Source organism: Lutra lutra, chromosome X (genome assembly GCF_902655055.1).
Source record: "Lutra lutra chromosome X, mLutLut1.2, whole genome shotgun sequence".
Lineage (NCBI taxonomy): Eukaryota > Metazoa > Chordata > Mammalia > Carnivora > Mustelidae > Lutra > Lutra lutra.
In genome coordinates, this window is record NC_062296.1 from 1,387,755 (window position 1) to 1,413,615 (window position 25,861).

General features: G+C 53.4%; 3 protein-coding genes across 8 annotated transcripts in view; 1 reads left to right on the top strand and 2 right to left on the bottom strand.

The window, feature by feature from the left end:
* Nucleotides 1-12,884, top strand: part of TEX28 (testis expressed 28) — a 54,532-nt gene extending 41,648 nt beyond the window's left edge. For all 4 annotated transcript variants that reach the window (XM_047714825.1, XM_047714826.1, XM_047714827.1 and 1 more), the window contains 3 exons: nt 1,497-2,239; nt 11,508-11,643; nt 12,261-12,884. In XM_047714825.1, coding sequence (XP_047570781.1) covers nt 1,497-2,239; nt 11,508-11,643; nt 12,261-12,617 — 1,236 coding nt within the window. In that variant the 3' untranslated portion in view covers nt 12,618-12,884. The remainder of the gene's footprint in view (nt 1-1,496; nt 2,240-11,507; nt 11,644-12,260) is intronic.
* Nucleotides 6,744-9,811, bottom strand: LOC125091301 (polyadenylate-binding protein 4-like). 3 transcript variants are annotated; one of them, XM_047714806.1, is made up of 3 exons: nt 9,576-9,811; nt 7,504-9,358; nt 6,744-7,368 (listed from the first exon to the last, which is right to left on the bottom strand). In XM_047714806.1, the coding sequence occupies exons 2-3, from the start codon at nt 8,906-8,908 to the stop codon at nt 6,923-6,925; spliced, it is 1,851 nt and encodes a 616-aa protein (XP_047570762.1). In that variant the 5' UTR covers nt 8,909-9,358; nt 9,576-9,811; the 3' UTR covers nt 6,744-6,922. The 3 variants fall into 3 exon arrangements, with proteins under 3 accessions (XP_047570762.1, XP_047570760.1, XP_047570759.1); XM_047714804.1 differs by having other exon boundaries at nt 6,744-7,367; nt 7,455-9,358; XM_047714803.1 differs by having other exon boundaries at nt 6,744-9,358.
* An 8-nt stretch (nt 12,885-12,892) lies between the features above and the next one.
* On the bottom strand, nt 12,893-25,080 carry LOC125091316 (long-wave-sensitive opsin 1). The gene is made up of 6 exons (XM_047714851.1): nt 24,969-25,080; nt 20,764-21,060; nt 18,226-18,394; nt 16,846-17,011; nt 15,599-15,838; nt 12,893-13,181 (listed from the first exon to the last, which is right to left on the bottom strand). The coding sequence occupies exons 1-6, from the start codon at nt 25,078-25,080 to the stop codon at nt 13,071-13,073; spliced, it is 1,095 nt and encodes a 364-aa protein (XP_047570807.1). The 3' UTR covers nt 12,893-13,070.
* Between the last annotated feature and the right edge of the window lie 781 nt (nt 25,081-25,861).

The following is a 25,861-nucleotide window of genomic DNA, read 5'->3' on the forward strand; positions in this document are numbered from 1 at the left end:
AAAGTAGAAACAGGGGCACCTGGGTGGTTCAGTGGGTTAATCCTCTGCCTTTGGCTCACGTGACGATCTCAGGGTCCTGGGATTGAGCCCCGCATCGGGCTCTCTGCTCAGCAGGGAGCCTGCTTCCCCCACCCCCACCTGCCTTTCTGCCTACTTGTGATCTCTCTCTCTGTCAAATAAATAAATAAAATCTTTTAAAAAAAAAGTAGAAACAGAACAGAGGCTCCAACCTGTTTTTTTTTTTTTTAAGATTTTTTAAAATATAAAACAATACCACTTCCTGCTAGTTTTTTTTAATAGTTATTCTTTGGGGGCGCCTGGGTGGCTCAGTCAGTTGGGTGTCTGCCTCCAGGTCAGGCCACGATATCAGGGTATTGGGATTGAGCTCCATGTCAGACTCCCTGTTCAGTTGGGGAGAGCTTCTCCCTCTTCTCCCTCTGCTCCTCTTCTCACTGGCTTTCTTTCTCTCAAATAAATAAATAAATAAAAATCTTTACAAAGATAGTTATTTTTTAGTAAATGTTTACAAGCATTGGGGAAAAATAAAAGATTTTACTTTAAAATAATCTCTACCCCCAATGTGGGGCTTGAACTCCCAAGTCCAAGATCAGGAGTTACGCGTTCCATGGACTGAGCCAGCAAGGCACCCCTTCACCTGTTCTGACTTCACCTATATTTCCTGGCTCATCACCATTCATTCTTCCCTGGTCCATTGTGTTCCAGCTATGCTGCTATAAGCATTTTTATTTTAGAGATGAGATAACTGACCCTCCGAGTGGTTTATTAACTTGTCTATGCAAGAGACTCATTCATAGGCATCAAAATAGACATTTTCACACTTGACCACCAGCTCTATATGAGCAAGGAACGTGTCTGGCTTCTGTACCACGTTGTGGGTGCTCGGGAAACAGGTGTTGAATGAATGATTGAATGAAGAAATGAACCTGTCAGGATGCAAATCTCCTTACCTACCACTTGTATCTGCCTGGCAGTAGCAATATAAGAAACCGTCTGGGTTGATGGTAGCAAGCTTATTCCATACTTTACAAGAGTAGTTCTTTACAAAATGAGATTTATACCAATTCAGTTGGTATTTATTGGAAGAGAGGAAGTCCAAGAACAGATAGGACAAATGTGGAGGGAAGATTCTAGCCATGGAAGATTCTAGCCAAGGAAGATTCTGGGGGTTCTATTGAGGTACACTCATAGAGCAAAAAGTCAGGGGCTGGGTCAGTTGGAGGAGTATGCAACTCTTGATCTGAGGGTTGTGACATCTAAGAAAAAAAAGTCAGGTGCTGAAAAGAAGGGGAGAGGGGCCTGGAAGTTGAACTTGACCTCCTCATCTGTGCTGGGCCCATCTTGAATGCACAAATCTTGCATATGTGAGTATCTGTACTTACGCCTAAGTATTTTTAGCATGAGGCAATTCCATGTCCTGTCCTACTATTTGTAGCTCAAAGAAGTAACTGTTAATGATTTCTTGTTTTCCAATGCAGGTGGAAGACAGCAAGAGCTCAAGTGCCACCGTTCCCTCCAACATTGCCTCCAACATTCCCTCGTGCAGGTCCCTGTCATCCGCCGAGGACGGCCCCAGCGGCCATTGCAGTCTCCCAGCTGGGGAGCTGGCCCGCAACTTACAGGACAGTGTTAGGCACCGCATCCTCTACCTCTCCGAGCAGCTGAGAGTGGAGAAGGCCAGCCGGGATGAGAACACCATGGGCTACCTCAAGCTGGTGTCCAAAGCCGACCGGCACCAGGCCCCCCACATCCGGCAGGCCTTCGAGAGGGTGAACCAGCGCGCCTCCGCCACCATTGCTCAGATCGAGCGAAGGCTCCGCCATTGCTACCAGCAGCTGCAGCAGCTGCAGGAAGGCTGCAGGCCCGGGGGCTTCGCGCTGAAGGCAAAGAGCAGCCCGGATGAGTGCAAGCGGCCCAGCGAGAAGACCCCGCCTTCTGAGCCTCCCAAGCCGGGCAGCGCAGACAGCCTGTCCACCAAGCTGTCTGGCGTCGTCAGACACGTGGCCCTGGAGAGTCACTTCCCGGCCTTGCGGCCAGGGAAGCCCTCCGAGCCAAAGGGTGTGGCCCAGCGGCGCAACTTGCTGTTGCAGAAGATGAAGGAAGACCTAAAGGCAGCCAGGGAGCTCCACGTCAGCCTCCAGGTGTCCTATCAGAGCCTGAAGGAGAAGCATGGGACGGACCTGCGGGCGTCTCTAGTGTCCCTTCGGGAAGAGAAATGCAGGTGAGTGGGAGATCCTCCCCTCTGCTGCCCCGGCTCTGGGGACAGCGGCCCCCCCCCAGGACTGTGTGCAGGAGAGTGAAGGGCAGCGAGGATGTGAACTTGGAGGGTCACAGGAGGGAAGGGGGGGCGAAGCCAGTGAGTGTTTCTCTGGGCAGCGGGGCGTCCCCAGAGTGGGGAGGGCTCATCCCGGCTCATCCCGGCCCTCTGTTGCACTTGGGCCTGCTGCTGATGCGGTTCCAGCTCAGGGTCCCGCTCGGTGGTCCCAGAAGCTGGGGGCTCTGACCCGTTGCAGTGGTGGGGAGCCCAGCAGATGCTCGCTGCCCTTTAGGGAGCGGTCCGGCGCCTGCTAGAATAGAGCATGGGAAGCAGGTGCCCCACCAGCCATGGTCCTTCACCTGTGCTCGTAGCTGAGTTGGGGCCAAAGGTCCCGTATAGGATATTTGGTCTGAAGGTCTGAAAATGTTTGTCTTCTGGGGAATGCTTTCTCCCCACTGTGTGGTGGGTCGACTTCATTTTCATCTAAGACCAGACTAGGTCTCACAAATAGGGAGAAAAAGGCATACTCGGTCCCTCAAAGGACCCATCCCATGCCTACCTGGACCTCTCAGCGGGTCCTGCCGGCCTTCAGTGGTGCCACAGTCTCCCCCTGATGCCCACAGTCTGTGGCATCGGCTGCTTGCGCTCGCTCTAACCCTCCCAACAGCCTGGCCATGGAGGGAGGGATTCACTTACGAACCAAGATTCTCAGTAAAGTAAGAACTTTGTGGTCCCTTAGTACTTCTGTGTGGGGGGGGTGCAGAAAAAAACCTCTAATGTTTTCTCAGGGAAACGTTACCTGCATTAACACTGCTTGACAAATCTAGAAAGGACAATTATAAAATATGATGGGGGTGGTGCGCTTGGGTGGGCGGCACCATTGGTTAAGCGTCTGACTCTTGGTTTCTGGTCATGTCATGATCTTGGGATCGTGGGATGGAACCCCGTGACGGGCTCGGTGATCAGCAAGGAGCCAGCTTGAGAGTCTCTCTCCCTCTCCCTCTGCTCCTCCTGCTCATGCTCTCTCTCTCTCTAATAATAAATAAATCTTCAAACAAGTATTACGGGGCAACCCTCTGTCAAGTAAGATAACGAATCAGAATCATAGATCTCTTTTGGATGTGATTTTTGTAGGACATGGCAACCAAATCTTAAATGTTGGGACTCTTAATGCCCCTTTGCCAAAATACCATTCATTTCCAAGGTCGAATTTATACAAAGCAAGACTAGAGCTCAGTGGCAGTTACACAAATCCCTGTAAGTTTCCATTCTGCCTTGGCCAACAGGACCGTTTTGATCTTGGAAGCTCTTGGCCCTTAGCGAGTCAGAATCCAGCAGCAGTGAGGGGCAGCAGGGCCACCTACCACTCCCGGATTCCCCATGAATTCTACAAGCTTGCACTTCTGGAACAGGTGCCCCCACTGCCACTGGACTGTGACAGGAGTGTGAAGTAGCTTGTTGGCTACAGCAATCAGCCTACCTTGATTAATATACACGAGAAGCAATGAAGCAGGTCTGTGTGACTCAGATTTACCAGGAGACAAGGAAAGAATGGGTGGGAGACGACTTCACATAATAGCAGTGACAGCAGGAATGAAGTAGCCCTGTCCCCTGTACCATTCAGTCACCCACTTTACCAATAGGGAAATGGAGTTTCAGAGAGGCACAAACCTGAGCACATGTCAGCATGTTCCGGCCACATGGCTTCCTGATCTAGTTGAAGGGGGCACAGGAATTCAATGCCATTTTTAAAACATACATCTCCTTCAAATCTTTTTTTTAAAGATTTTATTTATTTATTTGACACACAGAGAGATCACAAGTAGGCAGAGAAGCAGGCAGAGAGGTGGGGGGAAGCAGGCTCCCTGCTGAGCAGAGAGCCCGATGTGGGGCTCAATTCCAGGACCCTGAGATCACGACCCAAGCTGAAGGCAGAGGCTTAACCCACTGAGCCACCCAGGCGCCCCTTGCTTTTTTATTTCTGAATTGAGAGGACGTTCACAAAACAAACTCCTCCATCTTCAAATGGACAATTCCGTGGCATTTCGTACATTCACAGTACTGTGCAAGCACCACCTCTATTGGTTCAGAACATTGTCATCACTCTGGAGAGAGACCCCATTGGTCCCCATTCACTTTGCCCCAACCCCCAGTCACCACCAATGTGCTTTGTCTTTCTGCACTTGGCTTTTCTAGGTATTTCGTGTAAGTGGAATCATACAGTGTATAACCCTTTGTGTCTGTTTTCTTGCACCGGTGTAAGAGTTTTGATATTCATCGGAGTTGCATGGAGGAATAGTTCCTTCTTTCTTGCTTAGCGCTGTTCCCTTGTACGGATGCACCACAGTTAGTTGACACATTCACCTGCTGCTGGTTGGAGCTTTTTTAAAAAAATATTTTATTTATTTATTTGAGAGAGACAGAGAAAGCATGAGAGGGGAGCAAGTCAGGGGGAGAAGCCGACCCCCGGCTGAGCTGGGAGCCCGATGCGGGACTTGATCCTGGGAGACCGGGATCACGACCCAAGCTGAAGGCGGTCACCCAATCGACTGAGCCCCCCAGGCTGGGGCTGTGATGAATAAAGCCTCCACGAACGTTCTTGCATCAGCTTCTGGTGGCTGCCGGGCTCCTTAGCTTGTGGCCACATCACTCCGATCTTCACATCTCTGTTCTGTTTTCCTCTGGGCCTCTCCTCTGTGTGTAGAAGCTCCCTCTGCTTCCCTCCTGTAAGCATGCGTGTGACTGCACGTTTGATCCGGAGGACCGACTCTGTCCCTGCCGCATCACCCCCACCCTGCCCATAAGGCTTGATCCCTCCTACATCAGTTTCTCCATCTCAGACTTCTTCAGGTTGCAAGCCACTAGCTTCAAGCTCAGTGCACTGAAGACCAGTCTTCGGGAATGATCGAGAACGATACTCTTCTTCAACAGAGATAAGCTTTAGGACACTCTGTGTCGGTGAGGGCAGGTTTCACAGTTTGGGAAGATTGGAGGGCATTTTGGTTGGCTGGTTGTCATTTTGTCTTTGTAAGAGTGTTTTCTCTCTCTTTTTAAAAAAGACTTATTTATTTATTTTAGAGAGAGAGAGAGAGAGCACGTGGAGGGGAGGGGCAGGGGGAGAGGGAGAGAAACTGCAGCCGACTCTGTGCTGAGCACGGAGCCTGATGGCGGGGCCTTGTGCGGCTTGATCTGATGACTCTATCGTGAGCTGAGCCAAAGCCAAGAACTGGATGCTTAAGTGACTGTGCCACCCAAGCACCCCTGGAAGGGCATTTTCTAGAGTGGTCCATTTGCCTCTGCAGCTGTACAAGTGGGAGAGTGAGAGGTCCTTGACTAGTGGAGGGACGGAGAGGAGTATCAGCGGTGCCGCAGCCAAGGAGGCTGGGGGCCGGAGACAAGTCACTAGAGTACCGTCATGACTCAACATTTTCTCATTCAATAATCTATTCCAGAACGCATTGAAGAATATATTTGTCAGTTTGTATAAATATGTTAATGAAGAATCTATTCATTGACTTCTTAACCGTGAAGAGTATATTCATGAACATGTACTCGAACGTTCTTGGGTCTGAATCCCTCACATAAGTGGAGAGACGGGCATGCAGAATGTCCTTTCAAGGGGGCACCGTACTGCCTCCCCGTCTGTGGGCATTGTCTCTTCTCCATAAGGAGTAGGGCAGAGCCCGATAGTCCCTGAAACACGGTCATGAACCAGCTCTTGACAAACCGGCTTTCAGCAAGTGATTGTTCGGCGCATTACCTGCCTGGGCGATGACTCCATGTGGGTGTCAGTCAAGTGCTTGAAGCAGGACGAAACTGACCTCCTTGCCTCATATTTCCTGTCTTGTGCGACAGCACCCCTGGTTATGCCCTGTGTGTGCCGGAGCCCTGTGATCTGACTGGGCACCGCGCCCCAGCCCTTCTGTGCCCCCAGGGCTCTCCGGCACCTGTCTGCACCTCCCACTCCACACCCATGGGACAGCCTTCCTGTCTTTGGCTCTTCCCTCAAGGACAACACTAAAAGCCTCATGGCCTCTGGCCTCCAGCCCATCCTTCCTGGTGCCCAAATGAAGAACCTCAAAGTGTTTTTTTTTTTTTTTTTTAATGGAGATTTTTTTCTTTATTGAGAAACTTAAGACTTGGGTACATCAAATAAAACCAATTTCTTGGGGGAAAAAATCAAAACCCACAATACAAAAAAAAAAAAAAAGTTAACACTATCTGGGCCACAGCAGAACCCAGAGAATATATTCTTTTTTTTTTTTTTAAAGATTTTATTTATTTATTTGACAGAGAGAGATCACAAGTAGACGGAGAGGCAGGCAGAGAGAAAGAGAGAGAGAGAGGGAAGCAGGCCTCCCGCTGAGCAGAGAGCCCGATGTGGGACTCGATCCCAGGACCCTGAGATCATGACCTGAGCCGAAGGCAGCAGCTTAACCCACTGAGCCACCCAGGCGCCCGAGAATATATTCTTTTAATTGAAAAATTCTAGGTGCTTCATAATTGACCTTTTGATACAAAATGACCTATTAAATTTCCCAATTTGTGGTTCTTGGTGTTGAGGTCCATAGGACACGCTAGAAATCTTCAAACCTTGAGCTGAATTCCAGGAGGGGTTATTTGGCTTTTGAATCGGTTTCTCCTTGTCTAAGAGGTAGCAGCAGCAACAGCGCCCACCTTCTGGGCAGCTTCTTTCTTGGCATGATGAGCCTGTAGAACCGCCACGGCTTCATCCACCTTGGAGCGGAGCGACTCGGGGGACTCCAGCATGTGCAGCAGCTCAGAGTTGGCGATCTCCAGCAGCATGCCCGTGATTTTCCCAGCCAGGTTTGAATGCATGGTTTGGATGAGTGGGAACAAACGTTCTCCCAGCATCTGCTTTTGCTCTTGCGGGGGCGCTGCGGCCAGCATGGAGGCAGTCAGGGGCTCCTGGCCCTGCACGTGGACCGCAGGCTGCGGTGCCTGCAGAGGCTGGATGGCGGGGTGAGGGCTGCGGACGCTGGAGGCGTATTTGTAAGGTGCGACAGCCCGCGGAGCAGCAGCAGCAGCGACGGCAGCACGAGGTGCTAAGGTCTGCACAGCTGTGGGAACACCTCCAGACTGGCAGCTGTCAGTCAGCCCTTGCTGGGCGGCGCCAGCCCCACCAAAGTCCATAGCCAAGCGGTCCGGGCACTCAGACCCGACTCTCTGAGCGGTAGTAGGGAGGCCACGAGAGGCCGGAGCATTACCAGTTGGAGCCAGATGGCGAAGAGCGGGACGAGGCCCAGACTGGCGGATAGCACTTGGCATTCCTTGGAAGCCTTGAGGTCTCCCACCTTGCTGCCAGCGGGGATTAGGCCTCATCTGTGCTAACTGGTTAGGTGTATAATACGGAGGTCTTCCCTGAGCCTGTGGAACTGCCGGCACAAAGTAACCTCCAGCTGCAGGCTGGAACTGATTTAAGATGGCGTTGGCCGGGAGTGCTCGCATTCCAGCCACCCGCTGCATGTACTGGTTGGTCAGGTGAGCCTTTCTCTCTTCCTTCCTCTGGGCCAGAGCAACATATAGTGGCTTGGAGCCCACGATGCGTCCATTCATCTCAGTGACGGCTTTGGTCGCCTCTTCAGGAGATGAGAAGCAGACAAAGCCAAACCCTTTGCTTCTCCCATCCTCCAACATTACCTTAGCACTGGTGATTGATCCAAAAGGAGAAAACTCTTTCCTTAACTTCTCATCATCAATGGTATCATCCAAGTTCTTAATGTAGAGATTCACCCCCTGATACCGACTAATTCTCTCTTGTTTTAGCTGCTCAAATTTCCGCTTTAACTCGGCCTGCCGTTCCACTTTCTTCTGTGCACGGCCTACAAAAATCACTTTCCCACTGATTTCTTTTCCATTCATCTCTTCCACGGCCTTATTGGCATCCTCGTGTTTTTCGTAACTCACAAAGCCAAAGCCTTTGGATTTCCCACTGGGATCTCTCATCACCTTGACACTTAGGGTCTTACCGAACTGACTAAACAGCTCCTTCAGACTCTCATCATCTACCTCTTCCCCAAAGTTTTTGATATAAACATTGGTGAACTCCTTGGCTTTGGCTGCAAGCTCAGCTTCCCGCTCTTTTCGAGACTTGAATCTGCCCACAAACACTTTGCGGTCATTGAGGAGCATGCCGTTCATCTTCTCGATGGCCTTGTCAGCAGCCTCTTGCGTCTCGAAGTGGACAAAGGCATAACCCTTAGAGCCGTTCTCATCACACACCACCTTGCAAGACAGAATGTTTCCAAAAGCAGAAAAAGTATCATAAAGTGCCTTGTTATCTATAGATTTGTCCAGATTCTTGATGAAGACATTTCCCACACCAGATTTTCTCAAAGAGGGATCCCTCTGAGACCACATGATACGGATTGGCTTTCCCTTAATCACATCAAAGTTCATGGTATCCAAGGCCCGCTCGGCGTCAGCCGGCTGCTGGAAGTTGACGTAGGCATAACCCAGGGAGCGGCGGGTGATCATGTCGCGGCAGACCCGGATGGACAGCACAGGCCCCGCAGGACTGAACTTTTCATACAGCATGGCTTCGGTGACGTCCGAGTGCAGGTCACCCACGTAGAGGGAGGCCATGGGGTAGCTGCTGGCCGCAGCGTTCATCTCCCCAGCCCCCACCACCCCGAGCCCCGCCAGGAGAACTTCTTATAGGGACCACACAGGACAAAAGGGGCTCTTCTCGGAGCCGTGGCCCGCGCCGCGGCTCACAGGTGGCAGAGCGAAGCTAAACAGACGCCGGAGCAGGCTCGGAGAAACGGGGGACCGGAAGGAGGAGTTCGGGGACAGCTCGTTCGAGATTGCAAAACAGCAGACAAAAGGCTCTCAAAAACAATATGGCCCTCCCTGGGAGTTTGTAATTTTGCAGCTGTCCTGGTCTGAAGCTCCAAATTCCGAAAGAGGGGGTAAAAAAATAACGTACTAAAACGGGGACTCCCCTCCGAATTATAAAAATTCTCCAAGAGGCAACCGAAGGGTGCCCACGGCGGCCTCCGGGACACGCGTTTCTCTATAAATATAGGCCTCGGGCTCCCGGCGGTTTAAGATTACAGCAGCCTGGGGAAGAGGGAAACCAAATCGTGGTCGGCGCCGACTCGGCAAGCCCCGGGGGCCGGGCGCGCAGCCTCCTCCCACGCCGGGCCGGCGAAGGGCAGCGCGGACACGTGGTGCGCCCGGGGCCGACGAGCGGGGGGCGAGGGCGGCGGGCGCGGGGCTGCCACGCGGCGCGGGGGCGGCCGGAGCGGAGGCGCGTGGACGCGGGCGGGCAGCTCACCACGGGACCGACGGACGCCAAGGTGCGGCGGCGGGCGCGGGCAGGCCGGAAGCGTGCAGAAGTGACTTCCCCGCGGGCTCTCCGAGAAGGATGCGCTTTTCTCTTTCTCTTTCTCTCTTTTTTTTTTTCTTTTAGGTTTTAAAGCATTTTCGGGTTTTTTTTTTTAATCTTTTCTTGTTTTTCCTTCAGGCTGCTAAGGCCCGAAGGCGGCGGAGGCTGCGGCGACCCGGGGCGGAGAGACCAAAGTGTTTTTTAAACTATGAAAAATTCCAAACCCGAGGAAAATGTAGAGGATAACATGATCGAGATGGTGTACCCACCTGCGGGTCTTGTAAATCTTCGCATTTACCATATGTGCTTCACATGTGATTTTATTAAGAAGTAAAACTTTACAAAGTTCGCTTGAAGCTGTCACAGCATCCCTTCCCAACCCCGTCCCCCTTCCACCCACCTCGCTATCCTCATTGGGCCCATATCTTTCCCACACGTGTGTGTATTGGTGCTTTACAACTTACATACATGGCTGGTTGAATACATACTGGTTAATGACGTTTTGTTCATGTTTTTTTTTTTTAAGATTTTATTTATTTATTTGACAGAGAGAGAGAGATCACAGGTAGGCAGAGAGGCAGGCAGAGAGAGAGGAGGAAGCAGGCTCCCCGCTGAGCAGAGAGCCCGATGTGGGGCTCGATTCCAGGACCCTGAGATCATGACCTGAGCCGAAGGCAGAGGCTTTAACCCACTGAGCCACCCAGGTGCCCCTTGTTCATGGTTTTTAAGAGGTTTACTGAGGTATAAGTTACATGCAATAAAATGCAGCATTTTAAGTGTATGTTTCAATGATCATTAGTAAATTTACTAAGTTATGCAACAATTCTTTGTTGTATTTTAAGATCTTATTTATTTATTTGTCAGACAGTGTGCGCACAAGCAGGGGGACCAGCAGGCAGAGGGAGAGGGAGAAGCAGGATCCCTGTTGAGCAAGGAGTCCGATGAGGGGAGCCAATGTGGGACTTGAATCCAGGACCCTGGGATCATGACCTGAACCAAGGGCAGACACTTAATCAACTGAGCCACCAGGTGTCCCTGTTTTTGTTTTAATAACAGCTTTATTGAAATATAATTCCCATCCCATAAAATTCTCCCATTTACAATCAGTGGTTTTTAGTATATTCACAGAGCTGCGCAACCATCACCACTCTCTCATTCCAGAACATTCTCCTCACTCCAAAAAGAAACTCCATGTTATGAGCAGTCACTCCCCCCCTCCCCCCCCCCCAGTGCCTCGTTTCTGTCTCTATGGATTTGCCTATTCTGGACATTTCTTTTTTTTTTTAGATTTATCTATTTATCTCTTTAGAGAGAGAGAGAGCATGAGCAGGGATGGGGCAGAGGGAGAGGGAGAGGGAGAAGCAGACTCCCCGCGGAGCAGGGAACCCGACTCAGGTCTCCATCTCAGGATGTCAGGATCATGACCAGAACAAAGGCGGATGCTTAACTGGCTGAGTCACCCAGGTGCCCCTGGACATTTCATGTCAATGGAATCATACAGTATGTGGTCTTTTGTGACTGCTCCATCCCTGTAAGCTGCAGACTTTTCTGGAATAACTCCTGCTTACCAAACACTGGTGCTGGGAGCTTACGGAGAATTTAATAGCAGGTGTGGACAGTTTAGAGTTTTAATTCTGCAACTTCTAGTCTGTGGCTGGTTTTGGAGAGCTGTTGCGGAATGCTAACTGTCTGCGAAACAGACCTGTGTGTCCGTGTGTGTGCGGCCGCTGTGCATTCGCGGCGTTCTGAGGCCAGCCTGGAGGAGGACAGAAGAGGAAGGAGCAGTTGGAACCAGCTGCAGCCTTGACTCAGGGCCGCTCACCATCAGCACAGCCTGTGGGCCGGGCGTGCAGGACGATTACTTTCTCTTTTGCTTCCGAGACAAGCGCTGCTGGAGGAACAGGCGGATGAGCACCTGCAGGGACGCCTGGATGAGATCTACCGCCTCAGGCAGAGCCTGGCAAGCGCGGAGGAGAAAATGGCCTATCTGTCCTACAAGAGAGCCAAGGAGATATGGGTGAGAACCTCGCGGGGGGGGGGGGGGGGGCTTTTAAGGAAGTGGCCAGTGAGAAGGACGTCAGGGTGAGAGAAGCAAAGGGCGATACCCCTGCAAACTGAGGAGAGACGGACCAGTGGCAACTCGCACGTGTGTCCGCGCTGCAGCATCGGGTCTCTGTGCTCACGCCGCACCCCGGCCCTGACACAGCCGAGCTGGCCTGGGGCTTTGGGCTCTGCTGTTCTCATACTTGGGGGTGCTTCGGGGCCACTTGGGGGGGTGCTGGTGAGTCATGGCAGCTTCTTCTGGTGCGGGGAGCTCCCTCTGGGTGGCCCTGCTTTTGAGCCTGAGTTAGCAAGCACAGGGTAGGGCTCCCCTCGCCTGTCACGGTTGGGCTCCCCGTCTTCCTCGCCCTCAGCCTGACTCCAGTCCTTGGAGAGCTCCGGCACAGCCAGCCTCTCAGTCTTCGGCCACACCTGGTGTTACGGGCCGGGACAGGGCCCTTGGCATGGAAGAGCTCTAGGCTTTTGACTTCCCTCCTAAGTCTTCAGCTTGCCCACATTTGCTGTGCTCCCCTGAGGAACTCAGGGGAGTGACCGCACTTCACGGGGTGGGGGTGCCGCTCTTGTCACCTGCAGGAGGTCATGGAGACTTTCAAGAACCGCATATCTAAGCTCGAAACGCTACAACGAGCCGCACAAGAGGAGATGGTGGAGAACTTCAGGACCCGTCCCCAGAAGTTTGTGTCCCGATGCACGAGCCTGCTCCTCACGCTGGCCGCCCTCTTCCTGGTCTTCATCTCCACTGTGTGTGCCTGTCCCCTGCCACTGGTGACCTCCCGCCTGCGCACGTGCACCACACTCGTGCTCATCAGTCTTGGGGCCCTGGCCTGGCAGAAGCGGCACGTCCTCCCTGCTGCAGACTGGCAGGCCTGGGTCCCCTCCAGATGGAGACTGTCTTCCAAGGACTCCAGGCCTCTATCAGATGGGACTTAAAGCCTGGGTTTGCTAGCTCATACCGCCTTCTGGGTATCAAGGACGTCCAGCCAGCCCAACCCAGATAGCCACTTCTCAGCTCCCCCTTTCTGATTCCATCACCACCAGCCCGCCTTGCCCTTCTCTTCCTCGTGACCCTTAGATACCATCTGCAGACACAAGTCTTGGAAGATATTAAAGTGTCTGAGGCTGATCTGGGAACAGTGGATCTGCAGTTCTGTCCCCCTCATGCCCTCTTGTGACCCAGTGACCAGACCCTCAGAGGCTCGGGTGTCCCCAGGCTGCAGTGGTGGCCTCTACGACTTTGTTGCTTTTGGCAAGGAGAAACTACGTTCCTTTCACAGGGATAGAGAAGGGGTGGCGGAGGGGGTGGCAGCGAAAGTGCTGGTGTGGGGGCAGGGGTTATGTTTCCTGGTGGGAGCAGACCTTGTTGTTGTCATGGCTGGGAGACACTCATGCAGGTGACACTGAAGACACAGACGAGGCCTCTGTCTTGGAGGCGCTGGAGAGTTCAGAGCTATCGTCCACCTTCTTCCCAAAAAGCTGCAAGATGCAGTTTCGAAACTGGCAGGACAAAAAGTGTTACTCAACAGAGCAGAAAGGGCCATGTACTCTGCTAAAAGTCATTCTTGGGGAATTCTGAGGAAGGTATTCAATAAGGGTCACCTGGATGACTGAACACCCTCTCTTCCACTATTCAGAACCCTGTATGGAGAGTAGAGGAGCCCGAGGCTGTCACTTACACGTGGCGATGGTCTACTCCTGCCTGTTCGTTCATCTGAGTCGTTTAATTTAGAGTATGATGGTGACTGTCGTGGGTCAGATTGTGACTCTGCTCCCCATGTCCCAGAGCTATGTTCGAGTCCTAACCAGAGCCTGTGAACATGACCTTATTTGGAAATAGAATCCTTGTAGATGTGATTAAGATGTACATTACCATGAGGTCATGCTAGAATAGAGTGGGCCCTAATCCAATGACTAGCGTCATTAGAAGAAGGGAATTTAGACACAGACTCAGAGAGAAGGTCACGTGGAGGTGAAGGCAGAGATCGGGGTGGCTTGTCTACAGGCCAAGGAGCACCAAGTGTTACTGGCCACCGCCAGAAGCCAGGGTCACCCTCAGAGCCCTCAAAAGGAACCAACCTTGCCCACACCTTGACCTCAGACTTCCGGTCTTCAGAACTGGGTGAGAAAAGAGTTCTGCTGGTTTAAGCCCCCCAGTCTGTGGCACTTTGTTACAGGAGCCTCAGGAAGCTGGTACAAAAATCAAAGATGATGCCAGCTAAGGGGCCCGTGCATAGGATGGTCTCCCTCCAGAATGTCTGGGAAGAGACTCGGAGGCATTTCAGTGAAAAGGCATGCGATTGTCATCTCGTTTCCATTCCATCAGCTTTGAGGACACACAGAACTGGGCTGATAACAGTCTAGCCGCTATCTCATGTCTTTAACCATGAGAATCTTCCAGCATCAGGAGGGCCGCCATCTTTGCTGCTTGGCCCTAAAGAGATCTGGAATGTATTCATTTCTCAGATTAAGTCTCATGTCATCACTGAGCTAACCACAGTGCCTTGAGAATGCAGATCAGAGGCATCTCCTGTACATTCCAGGCTTATTCTTGACTACCTCCAGCTCCCTCCAACATCGAAATTCTCACAAAGAAAACACACAGTTACTGAAATCAATAACACAAGAAATGGGCCAAATACCGGAATTCATTTAGCTGAGGAATTCATTCGACATCCACCTCCTGAGTACCCACTCTGTGCCAGACTGTGTTCCAGAGGGGATCAACAGTGGAGAAAAAGAGTAACGTTCTCTGTCCTCATGGAGCACCATTACAGAAAACTCTCTCTGAATGCAGTAGGAAGAGATGACAATGTGGAAAGGGTGAAAGCAAAGTTTGAAAGCCTGGTGGGGTCCAGAAGTGCAGAAGTGTTGCCTAGGAGAGGGAGTTCTGGAAGGGGAGGATGGAAAGACTCAAGTAAACATAGTACAAGTCAAGATGGCCTAGGCTTTCATAAACAAAAGCCAGACTTAACAAGAGACCCTCGGGAAAGCCAGGAAACAGGAGTCAGGGTTAGAGCTACACTCGAGGTATTGAGGGGCCAGCAATGGAGTCCTGGGGAATCAACTCCAGCACTGGTCCTACTTAATACTTGAACATGACCCAAAGAGTGTGTGCTCAATGAACTCTACAGGGAGTCAGGGCCGGGCCAGAGGGCGTGGAGCCATGGGCCAACCATGAAATGGAGGAACAGAGAAGAGCTAGTTGGGAGGAATGGGAGTTGGGTCTGGTGTAATGCAAGGCCCCCTCGAGGGTGGTATTTCTGGCCCATGGACCTTTCTGGTCACCATCAAGTCACACGCCCACAGCTGTGCCTTAATGAAGTAGATCTGATGGATTGAGGAAGAATGGGGCAAATCATACTCAGAAGGTGTGGAGCCTCAGTGGTCCCCTGTAACCTACTGTGAGGTCTAGGGGTCCTGGGCGGTTCACAGCTGAGGCTCCACGTGCCAGCCCCTGATGGCCACCGTGTGCCGAGGCCTTGGGCAGGCACAGCATGTTCCCCTGAACTAACCCATAAAGTCACCGAAGCCACATGTCAGTGCAGCCAAGCAGGGCCTCTTGAAGGGTTTAAAGATGGACAGATAGATGACAATTAGGAGAGTTGTGCTTATAAAGGCAAAACGGGCACAGGCAGGGTAAACGGAGACGTGTTCAGGCATTCCCTGGGTGTTCGAGCTCCAGGATGGCCCTGAGGCCAACGGAAGGGAAGGGTAGCAGCATACCGGATGCCCTGTGGCACCCACCCTTGGGTTGAGTCCCTGGAAGAATCCAGAGTGGGGGCTTAGCTGAGCTTTCCCTGGTTGTTGTCCTAGAGGTCATTAACAGGGTCCCCCAGACATGATTCCAGGTGGGGGCCCTCCCTGGGCTCTTCTGCAGTCAATTTCTAGCTTGTCCTGCCAACGATGTGACTTACCTGCCGGTTCATAAAGACATAGATTATGGGGTTGTAGATAGTGGCACTTTTGGCGAAGTAGGCTGGCAGGGCAGCCACCAGGGGGTGGAAGGCGTAGCCAGGATGGGCAGCGGCGAAGCATGCAAAGAACGTGTAGGGCCCCCAGCAGACACAGTACGCAAAGATCATGACCACCACCATGCGAGTCACCTCCTTCTCTGCCTTCTGGGTGGACTCAGATTCTTTTTGCTGCTTTGCCACCTGGGGGAGACAGAGATTCATGCCTCCAGCTGGGGAGTGGAAGAGTCCCTCTGGGCTCCTACCCCAGGGGACTCTATGGCTATTGTTGGGCAGTAAGTCAAGAAGTCAGCACCCGGATGGAGAGTGATGGAGAGAGGGCGATGGCCCCACCCGTGCCGGTCAGCAGCCAGCTCTCACCCGAGCTAGGCCGCAGCTTGGCTTAGGCCTGACAGGGCCGGCCTTGAGGGAGGCTTGGAGGTGGCACACAGCTGGCCCTGGAAAAGAGGGCCTCAAGCCAGGGCCTTCCAGGCTCTTGGCTTAGCTGGGCTAAGCCACACAAAAGGAGTTCAGGAAGGAGCCAAGGAGGCCATTCTTAGTCTCACACGGTCCCTTACCAGTGTGTCCCCTCCAGCGCTCAGGTCTGACGGGCTGAGCGGGAGGAGACCCAGAGGCTGGACACTGCCTGTGGTGGGCAAGGACACAGCCCAGAGCTAACATGGCTCAAGCCATGGTTGGATTCCTGCGCGAGGCAGCTAGGTTGCCTCTGATCCCCAACTACCTGTGGGGCTGCGGGTGGGCAAGCGGGGCAGGGGCACATCACAGTGGGGGGCAAGCGGGGCAGGGGCACATCACAGGCTGAAGGCAGGGAGCTTGTGGCCTTCACTCTAGAAAGACCTTATGGATACACGTTTTGCTTGTGGATACAGCTGGCTGCACGGGACTCCCTGGGAAAGGCCGGCTTCCCCCGCAGAGGGGAACCATCCTGGGTCAGGTAGGAAATACAGCTCTGCTTCCTTATTGGGCCCCACGTGAAGGGGGGCTGTCCCCTCCCATCTCGCAGGGGCAAGGATAAGGGAGCCCAGGCTGCAGGGGCTGCTCCCAAGGAACTGCAGGGTTCCTGTGTGGTTTGGGTGCAGGAGAGAGGACTGGGTGATCCTCTGTGCCAGCCTTAGGGCTTTCTGGCCCTCATGATCCTGCCAGGCCAGGGGGGGTGGGTGTGGAGAAGCCTGGAGGGTTTGCGGGCTTACTGCGCGGATGGCCAGCCACACTTGGAGGTAGCAGAGTATGATGATGCTGAGCGGGATGATACAGCACGTGATCATCAGGACGATCATGTAGGACTGCACCCCCGGGTACGAGCTGCCACTGAACACGTCTGGGCCACACGACGTCTTCAGGCCATGAGGCCAGTACCTGCAGAGAAGGGCTGGCAGCCTGTCCTGATGCAGGCAGGGTGGCCTGGGAACCCCTCAGGCCAGGCACACCACCGACTTGGGTGGCAAGGCGGCTAGGTTTTGTTTTTTAAGCTCCATCCATTTATTTTAGGGGGGGAGGGGCAGAGGGAGAGGGAGCGGAATCCTTAAAGCTGCTCCCTGCTCATAGCAGGGCGAACACGGGGTTCCATCCCGGGAGACTGAGACCACGACCTGAGCCAAAACAAGAGTCAGCTGCTCAACGGACTGAGCCAGGCAGGGGCCCCTGGATTGTTTGGTTTCAAAAATTATGGTGAGATTCACATGACATGAATTAACCATTTTTGAAACGAGCAGTTCAGTGGTGTTCGGTACAATCAGTGTTGTGCAATCACCACCTCTATCTAGTTCTCCAGCACCTTCATCACCCCCAAAGGAAACCCGTGGGTAGGATTTTGGTAAACCTTTGTCCAGTTCTAGGTCTCATAGCCCCTTCTTCTTTTTTTTTTTTTTTTTACGATTTTATTTACTTATTTGGCAGACAGAGATCACAAGTAGGCAGAGAAGCAGGAAGAGAGTGGGGGGGAAGCAGGCTCCCCACTGAGCAGAGAGCCCGATTCGGGGCTCGATCCCATGACCCTGGGATCATGACCTGAGCTGAAGGCAGAGGCTTTAACCCACTGAGCCACCCAGGCACTGCTACCCCTTCTTTTTTTTTTTATTGTGGTAAAGTGCTCATAACATCTGAGTCCCCAAAGAAGCGGCCTGGCCAAGACACAAATGACCTACAGGCCCAGCTATACAGACAACCCAAGCAAGCCTCTGAAACGGAGGCCCCTCGGAATGTTCAAGAAAGAGGCCTGGGGCAGAGTGGTTTAAGGGGCCCTGCTTTCACTTACAGCTCCTCCCAGGACTCGAACTCATTGCCTTTCTCTGTGTGCTCCCACGAGCGTTTCTTGATTGGGGGAAACAGACCTTTCCAGAGCCTCAGAGCCAGCCTCTGCCCAGGCAGACAGATTTATACATTTGTAGACACTGCACCCTCAGAGGGGTCCCAGGGAGAGCTGGGTCCATCCTCGCTTTACTCATGGGGTCACAGAGGCCCAGAAACAGGAAGCAATTTGCCCCAAGGTCCCGGAGGGAATCGGCAGTCTGCCCCTCCTCCACCGTCCTTCACCCTGTGCCCTGAACGAGCTGCCTTCCCAGAGAGCTCACCTGCTCCAGCCAAAGATGGGTGGGGCTGTCCACACAGCAGACCAGATCCAGGAAAAGGCAATGCCTGCAATGGCTAGTTTGGCATCAAACCTCACGTTGCCAAAGGGCTTGCAGACCACTATCCACCTCTCCCAGGAAATGATGGCCAGGGACCAGAGACCCGTGATCCCTGCAGGGGACAGAAGGCAGATGAGGGCTTTGAGCCTCCAAAGTCCCTCCTTCCATCCAGACCAGCCGACACCTACCTGCAACACTGAATTCTCCCCAAAAGTGTATTCGGGTCCAGGGGGCAGTGGGTGTCTTGCTCAATTCCTCTGACACCCCCTTTCCCCATTCTTTCCTCTCAGACCAGTGCCACACCGCTTCCTAGCTCTCTTTCCGTTGGCCACCAGCCCTTCTTCGGACGCCGATGCCCCTCCCGATGGCCACACACACCCACGTGACTGCACTGAGGTGCTGTGGTCCCAGCCGAGGGCAAGGAAACGTGACATGTCCAGCGACCTGTGCCCCTTCTGCCACTCTGCACGTTTGCTTAGGCTCCTAGATCTCCCACCACTGCCCACCACCTGGCAGGTGGAGATGGTGTCTTCCTGTCCTGCTTACACGCTGGAGGTCTGTGGGCAGCATTCAGGGCTCCACGAACTGGGGCAGGAAAAAAGACAGCGTTGTTTGCGGTAACCTCTAGTGGACACTGGGCATTTCCTTCCGTTATTAGCACAGCGGCATTAGCAATGCCTGGGACTTGGTCACTTTCCAGAGGTGGCAGACATTTCCCAATATCACCACATTCCTTTGCACTTGGCTGTTTCAGGGGCTGTCCGGCCGGATCCAGTTATCCGGTACTTGAATAAAGAGCAGTATCATTCATACTTCTAAATAATATGTTTGCTAATAATTTTAATAAAGGACTATGCCACAAATCAATATTTAATACTTTGATTATTATATTTCAGTATCACTGGATTCCTTTGTAATCCTATGCATCTTGTCGTGCACGTTGGTAAACATTCTCCCGAGGAGGGGTCCCCAGGCTCCTTGGCACCTCTGTGACTCGAAAACAGACCTCAGTCAGAGACAGAAGTGAGTGGGGACTCCTGACAGAACCAGAGACCGATCCAAGTGGAGATAAAGGTGCACTGAACACTTGGAAATGGGGATGGATTTTCTCTGCTTCACCTTCCCTGGGCAGCCCTGTCTGTAGCTTTGGGAAAGTGCTGGGCCGTCATCCGTAATGAGAGGCAGTTAGATATGGGGGGGACAGCGTGTGACCCTGCACAGTGAGCTTCACCTCGTCCCCAAGTCCTGCCCCCATTTTACAGATGGGAAAATGGAGGCGCGGTGTGGTAACCTAATTCAGTGGCATTCACTGCGCGAAGAATTCGAATCTGGGGCCAGGGACCCCCCTCCTTCCCCAGGCCCTTGCCGTCCTTGTGTTTTTGTTTTCTCTCCTAATCTCCACCTCCTTGGAATGCGAACTGGAGATCAGTTTACGTAGCAATTAGGCAAATCCAAGGTGGATGTGGGAACCAAGGACCCAGGAATGATGACCAGATGGTTCTGGGAAGCTTCTCAGACAGAAGAGCTGGGGTGACAGCCGGGGGCCTAGAGACACAGGCTGCGTGTGCCAAGCCCCGTGGCCCTTAGGCTCTCTGTTTTCTTGGATGGGCACCGAGCTGCAACCCTCAGGCCTCTGTTCTTTCATGGGGGCCTGGCCCACGAGCTCCCGGAGGGGATCTCAGCCTCAGCGGGCCTGCCTGTCCTCCTGTTCCTTGTGGGCCCTAGAGAAAGAAACCTGGCCTTATGGCAGCCCCTCCCACCTGGAACCCCACGTGTGCAGGTCCAGCTCCCGCTCTAGCCTCCGCACCCCTCCTTCTGTCAAGTGCCGGCGGCCGCCGGCTCTCCTTTCTCGACTGTCTCATCCCAGCTCCCTGCTTGTCTGGCTGACTTAAGATTCAGGTCCGTCTCCTCCAGCTCTCCATGTGGTCACATCTGGGATAGGGACCCCTCTTGCCAGGACTTGGAACGATCTCGGGGCGGGGTCCCTATACCCTTGCACCCAGCACATGGCCTCTTCTTTGCGGATGTCGACCGGGACAGAGCCAAGGCCCACAGAGGTGTTAGTGATGGGGGTGGGGAAGGGGATCTGGGATCTAGTTTCAATATTCCAAGAGCTCGAATGGGACGTGCCTCCTTCCCTGGAGAAAGCTGGCACAGGTGAGCTAAAGGGCACACGTCCCTGACCTGAGCACAAGTTCTGTTTGCCGTGACCAGAGCCCTTCCCTCCCACATGATTCTGGGATTGTCTGGTGCTATAGCTGCCTCCTCCCATGCCAGCTGCACAAACAGGCCCGTCTCAGGGTAGGCACTCGGGATGCCTGCTTGCTGGACGGCAACCGCCCCACCCCATAATGATTCCAGCTTTGTTCGCCTTGCAGGTCCGTCTCCCTTCAAATATGTACCCTGGGCACACCTTGGGGATTGCTGCATGAGTGTGTCCTTTACACATGGTGGGCTGCGTCTGCCCCGAGCCTGGCTTACCACACAAGGAGACAGTGTAGCCCTCCAGGACACACAGAGGGTGGCCCAGCACGAAGTAGCCATAGATCTGGTTCACGACACTGATGGTGCTGGCAATGATGGTTTCTGCTAGGTCAGCGACTGCCAAGTTCACCAGGATCCAGTTCAGGGGGTGACGCAACTTCTTGAACCTCATGGTGGCTGCCAGCACAAGCCCGTTCGTGAAAACAGATGCAAAGACCACGAAGATCATCCAGGTGCTGGTGAGGTGGTACACCCACCTGGGAGCGATGTGATAATTGGGGCCTTCGAAGGGGCCTGCAAGGCAGGAGGCGCAGAGTGGGGACAGGATCTGGGGACCAGCATTACCAGCTGCACAGCTATGCCCTCCCCGGCCCTCCCTGCCTCGGCAGAGTGACGCTTGTCCTCCGGAAGCTGAGAGGCAGCTCGGCTCCTCGGGACCACCGTCTCCACGCTCCTCTGTGACCTTCTAGCCGGTATCGGAGCTACCCACCCGTGCGTCCCGTTGTCCATCTCACACGCAGGTCCAGCACACAATTGGTGTTCGGAGAATGAATGAATGAGTTATGAGTCAGATTGTATCCCCCCCAAAAAGACATGTCGGAGTTCTGACTGCCAGCACGTGCGAGTGTAACCTTATCTGGACACAGGGTCTACCCAGAGGCGATCGAATTATATGAGGTCGTTAGGGTGGGGGCCTGAGCCAACAGGACCGGGTCCCTCTAAAAGGGGGTCATTTGGACGCAGAGACGGGCACGCGGGTGAAGGCCACGTGAGGAGGGGGACAGAGCTCGACGTGAGGCTTCCCCAAGCCCAGGAACACCACCGATGGCCAGTGACCACCAGAAACTAGAGGAGAGGCCTGGAGCCAACAGTCCCTCAGAGCCGCCAGGAGGAGCCACGCCTGCCCACACCTGGATCTCGGACTTCGGGCCCCCTGGTCTGTGAGGGAAGGGATTTCTCTCGTTTGAGCCACTCGGTGTGGGGGGCTTGGTCATGGCGGCCCTAGGAAATGCACACCGATGGAAAAGGAGGGCTAACTCCCCTTTACTACAACACAGTAGTTCTGCACCTCTCTGTTTCGGAAGGACCTTTTTCACCACCATCATTTTTGGCAGAATAGGGGAAGGGGTTATAAGCCAGTGCCCACCACCATCCAACAAGGCCGTGCAGCGCCTGGGAAAGCATCCACGCGGAGCCCCAGGTTTACAAGGACGCCTCCGTGGTGTGTTTCAAAAGCCCAACTCAAACCAGTTTTAGCACCGTGTATTGTGTAAGACTGTTGAATCCCAGACCTGCACCCCTGAAACAAGCAATCCATTATATGTTAGTTAAAAAAAAAAATAAGGCTTTCTTGGGTCCCCTGGCTATGAGCAATGGGGTAGATCTCGCTCCCCTGCCAGCACAAGTGGACCCCACAGCAACCACGGCTCCCTGGGACCAGACCCCTGAGTACCGAAGGCCTGCGTGGTACCAGTCTCTGTGCAGAAGGAAGCAGAGGGAAACAATGGGGTTGCTGATAGACTGGGGAACAGAGAACATCCCCCCCAAATTGCCAACAGACTGTCCCCAGAAACTACAGCGGGTCAGTTTGAGAACAGCAGCTGGAACTGGGAGGTGTTTGGAACACTCTGGCTTGGGGATAATTTCAAAATGAGGCCACCAGAGCATCCTTCCCAGACAGCCCATGGAGTCCAAATTGGGCAGGGCAGGGACAAGAGGGGACAAGGCAGTGTGCGGTGGGGGAGGGGAGAGGAGGGCTCTGAAGGTGGGAAGTCACAGAGGAGGGTCATCTACAGGACGAATTTCGTACAGAAATGGGTATCACAGTGAACTCACAGGAGAACAGGTTCTAAAGAAAATTCTGCGAGGAGGGAATTAGGTGTGAGGGCAGACAAGGAAGCAAGATTTCCTTGAATAAACCTTGTTCTCTAGATTTTAATGTGGAATCTTGTAAGTATTTTATTACATAATTTAAAAACAACATTAAATTTTAAGGTGCCCGGGTTGCTCAGTGGATTAAAGCCTCTGCCTTCGGCTCAGATCATGATCCCAGGGTCCTGGGATAGAGCCCCGCATCGGGCTCTCTGCTCAGCAGGGAGCCTGCTTCCTCCTCTCTCTCTGCCTGCCTCTCTGCCTACTTGTGATCTGTGTGTGTGTGTGTGTGTGTCAAATAAATAAATAAAATCCTTAAAAAATAAAAATAAAAACAACGTTTAATTTTAAAAAAGTAATCCCAGAAAATCCAAAATAAAACAAACAAAACTAAATGCATATCCACTCAGAGGCATAATCACATAGGAAGGGATTATTCTAAAGGACTTGAACTGGAACTGGAACATTAGATTATTCTAAAGGACTTGGAAAGACACTAGATTAAAAAGACCTGTCCAACAGCTAAGTTTTGGGTAATCACATTGTTGATGGCGGTGTTGGTGTCCTTATTCTGAAACCGTTGTGAGTGTCTTTGAGATCAAGCAAATGAGTAATTAAATGATATTCTAATTCTTCCAGGCAAAGCCCTTGAGAACAGGATTCCTAGTGGGAGGAAAGGAGACACAGAGGTTTCTCCGCTGGGAAACCAAGTCATCACTTTGGAATCGGAGCAATAAAAAGAAAGAAGGGGCATTTCTCTCGCCTTTCCTATACACACTGTGCCCCTGGGGAGCCCAAGAGTCGATGAGGGCATTCTTCCCTCTGTCAAAGTACTCTAGCTATGGATGCACGTGGGGTAAAGGAACCAGAATGAGAGCAGCTGCCAACACCCCAGGAAAAGGGATGTCCTCCTAATGGAGAGCTGTTGCCGAAACACCCAGCAGATCCAACTGGCCTCCAAGCAGATCTTCTGAGTTTGCACAAACGTAATGACAAATGAGGTGGGGGAAGCCACCCGTGGGAAACCGCCGGCGAAGTCTGAAGTGGACGAGCCCAGGGACGAGCGACCCCTTTCCTTCAACAAATCAGTTACAAGGAGGTAGAGGGGGAGCCTCGAAATTCAAAGAGGATGAGAAGAGAGCGGTCAATCTGAGCGTGGCTCAAGCAAAGGGAGAACAAAATGTGTGACTTTTCTTTCAATACCGACTAGGAGATGGGATGATACCGAGGCAACGTTACCTTCTGGGTGTGACAATGGCGCTGCGGTTACGTTTCTAAAGAGTCCTTTTCCCTGAAGATTTGCAGAGGAAAGGGTGTGATATCTCAGACCTGCTTCTGGAAATCAGGGTGAGGGGCGTTACACACTGGCCTCCGCTTCAGTCCGTACTTGAGTTTGGGGATTGGACAAAACGGAACCTCAGGCCTCAGTGAAGCCCTAGGGTCCTCCGGGGAGAGCACTGTTGCATCTCCACCGAGGACATGACGGGATGTGGACAATCGGGTCAGTGCAAACTTCGGGGGTCTCAGTTAGTTCGGCCCAGGAACCCTGGCTGTCAAGGAGCTGGTGTGGCTTCTGGACACCACGGCATGTGAGACATTCCCGAAGGAACAGATGGTCTTTGGTTTGGAGGAGCGACTGGGGAAGTGGGGCCAGGGGCTAGGGGTCACCGGTGTCCTCAGCTCTTTCCAGGGCTTGCGTGCAGAGCTTTTGGACTGGCCCACTCCCAGGGCATAACTCATGCTGCCCCTGCAGAGGAAGAGCCACCCTGGGAGCCACACGAGCCTCGTCCCCAAGAAGGCACAGCCAAAGGCTGCGGGCGCCGGGTGCACGGTTGGACAAGATGACTACCGCTGTCCCTTCCAACCCTAAGCTTGGAGAAGTCACTCACCCTCCTCCGGGTCAGCTGCCCAGCCTCCCACTCCCACTGTTTGCCTCCTTTTGGCTTCGGGAGAAGCTTCCCCAGGAAGCTCAGGGCAGTGCATCCAGATAGATGCACCAGAACTGAATGTAATGAATGCTTGTTAGCAGCAAAATAGGTAGTGAATGTCCCTGGGACAGGGATTCTCAAAAGGTCTGGGAAGTCTGTGTGGTTTGAAAATGCCGGTTCCATATTCTGGTGTCCTTTTATAATCAGAAAGCCCCCCCCCCATTTCACGTCATCATAAAGATTAAGCGAGAAGACCATCTCGGCTGAGGACGATGCTCGGAAGAGAAGTCTCGCAACGGGGCTGGGAGACCAGCGGCCCCCTGTGTGGCCACTAAGGCCCAGTGTCCCTGGAAGGCTGCTCCAGCCAGTGTGACCCAGCCTTCACAGCGCCTGCTCGCTCACCTCTGGTGGCATTGCTGTTGGTGTAGGTGAAGATGCTCGCCTGGGTGCTGTCCTCGTAGCTGGGCTGCGGGTGTCCACCTGCAAGCCTTTGGGGGCCCCATCGCTGGGTCATGGCTCCAGAAAGCCCTGTCCTCAGTGCCTGTCAGCCCTGGTGCTGCCTGGGGGTCATGGTGCTTTATACCGGCCCGTGGGATCAGCCCAGGCTTCCTCACCTTAAAAGCTCCCAAACCCTTCCCCACCTGATCTCTTAATTGGGCCTGGGACTTAGACCTCCTCCTCCCCCACCCCTTGCCTCCTGGCTCCTAAGATGAGCCTGCAAGGGCGGCTCAGAAGGATTTTCTGGGAACCCAACTCGGAGCCCCCTGCTTGCGCAGGTGGCTGTGGGAGCTGCCGTGGGCCCTCACCCGTGTTCACACTCCCTTTCCTCCTACCGTCTGGCACTCGCTCTTAGGTCAGCTGGACTCAAGCTTCAAGACCTCCGGATTGTGGCGTGGGGTAGTGAAGCAGCCCAGAGCCTAGACCTGCCTTCCCTGCCTGGTTTGCCACAGAGCCCTGGGAGGTGCAGTGCTGAGGCCTGGAAGGGGGGCCCCCTGAGGGTCAGGCCATCTCACGGACTCAAGTGGATGCAAGCTGTGCTAGCGGGGGTCCTCCCCGAGGAAGGGGGACTGGCGTGAGGTGGGGAGAGGCTGCACTGCGCATCTTGCTTTCCACTGCCTGCTCCCCCTTGCTCCCCGTGCTCCACATGAGCTACGTCAGCAGAGGGCTCGTGGGGTGGCAGGGGTTCATGGGGGAGCCCCCGAAGGTGCCCACACGCATTCACATTCCACCTACTCAAGTCTGTCTCTGTCCCCTGAGTTCATAACCTTTCCTTGGACCACTCCCGACCACACCTC

Excerpts from the sequence above, each read along its gene's own strand:
- LOC125091301 (XM_047714803.1), bottom strand. The coding sequence starts at position 8,908 with ATGAACGCTGCGGCCAGCAGCTACCCCATGGCCTCCCTCTACGTGGGT.
- LOC125091316 (XM_047714851.1), bottom strand. The coding sequence starts at position 25,080 with ATGACCCAGCGATGGGGCCCCCAAAGGCTTGCAGGTGGACACCCGCAG. Across the intron at positions 21,061-24,968 it reads CAACAGCAATGCCACCAGAG|GCCCCTTCGAAGGCCCCAAT; the intron begins GTGAGCGAGCAG and ends CCTGCCTTGCAG. Across the intron at positions 13,182-15,598 it reads ATGTCTTTATGAACCGGCAG|TTTCGAAACTGCATCTTGCA; the intron begins GTAAGTCACATC and ends TTGTCCTGCCAG.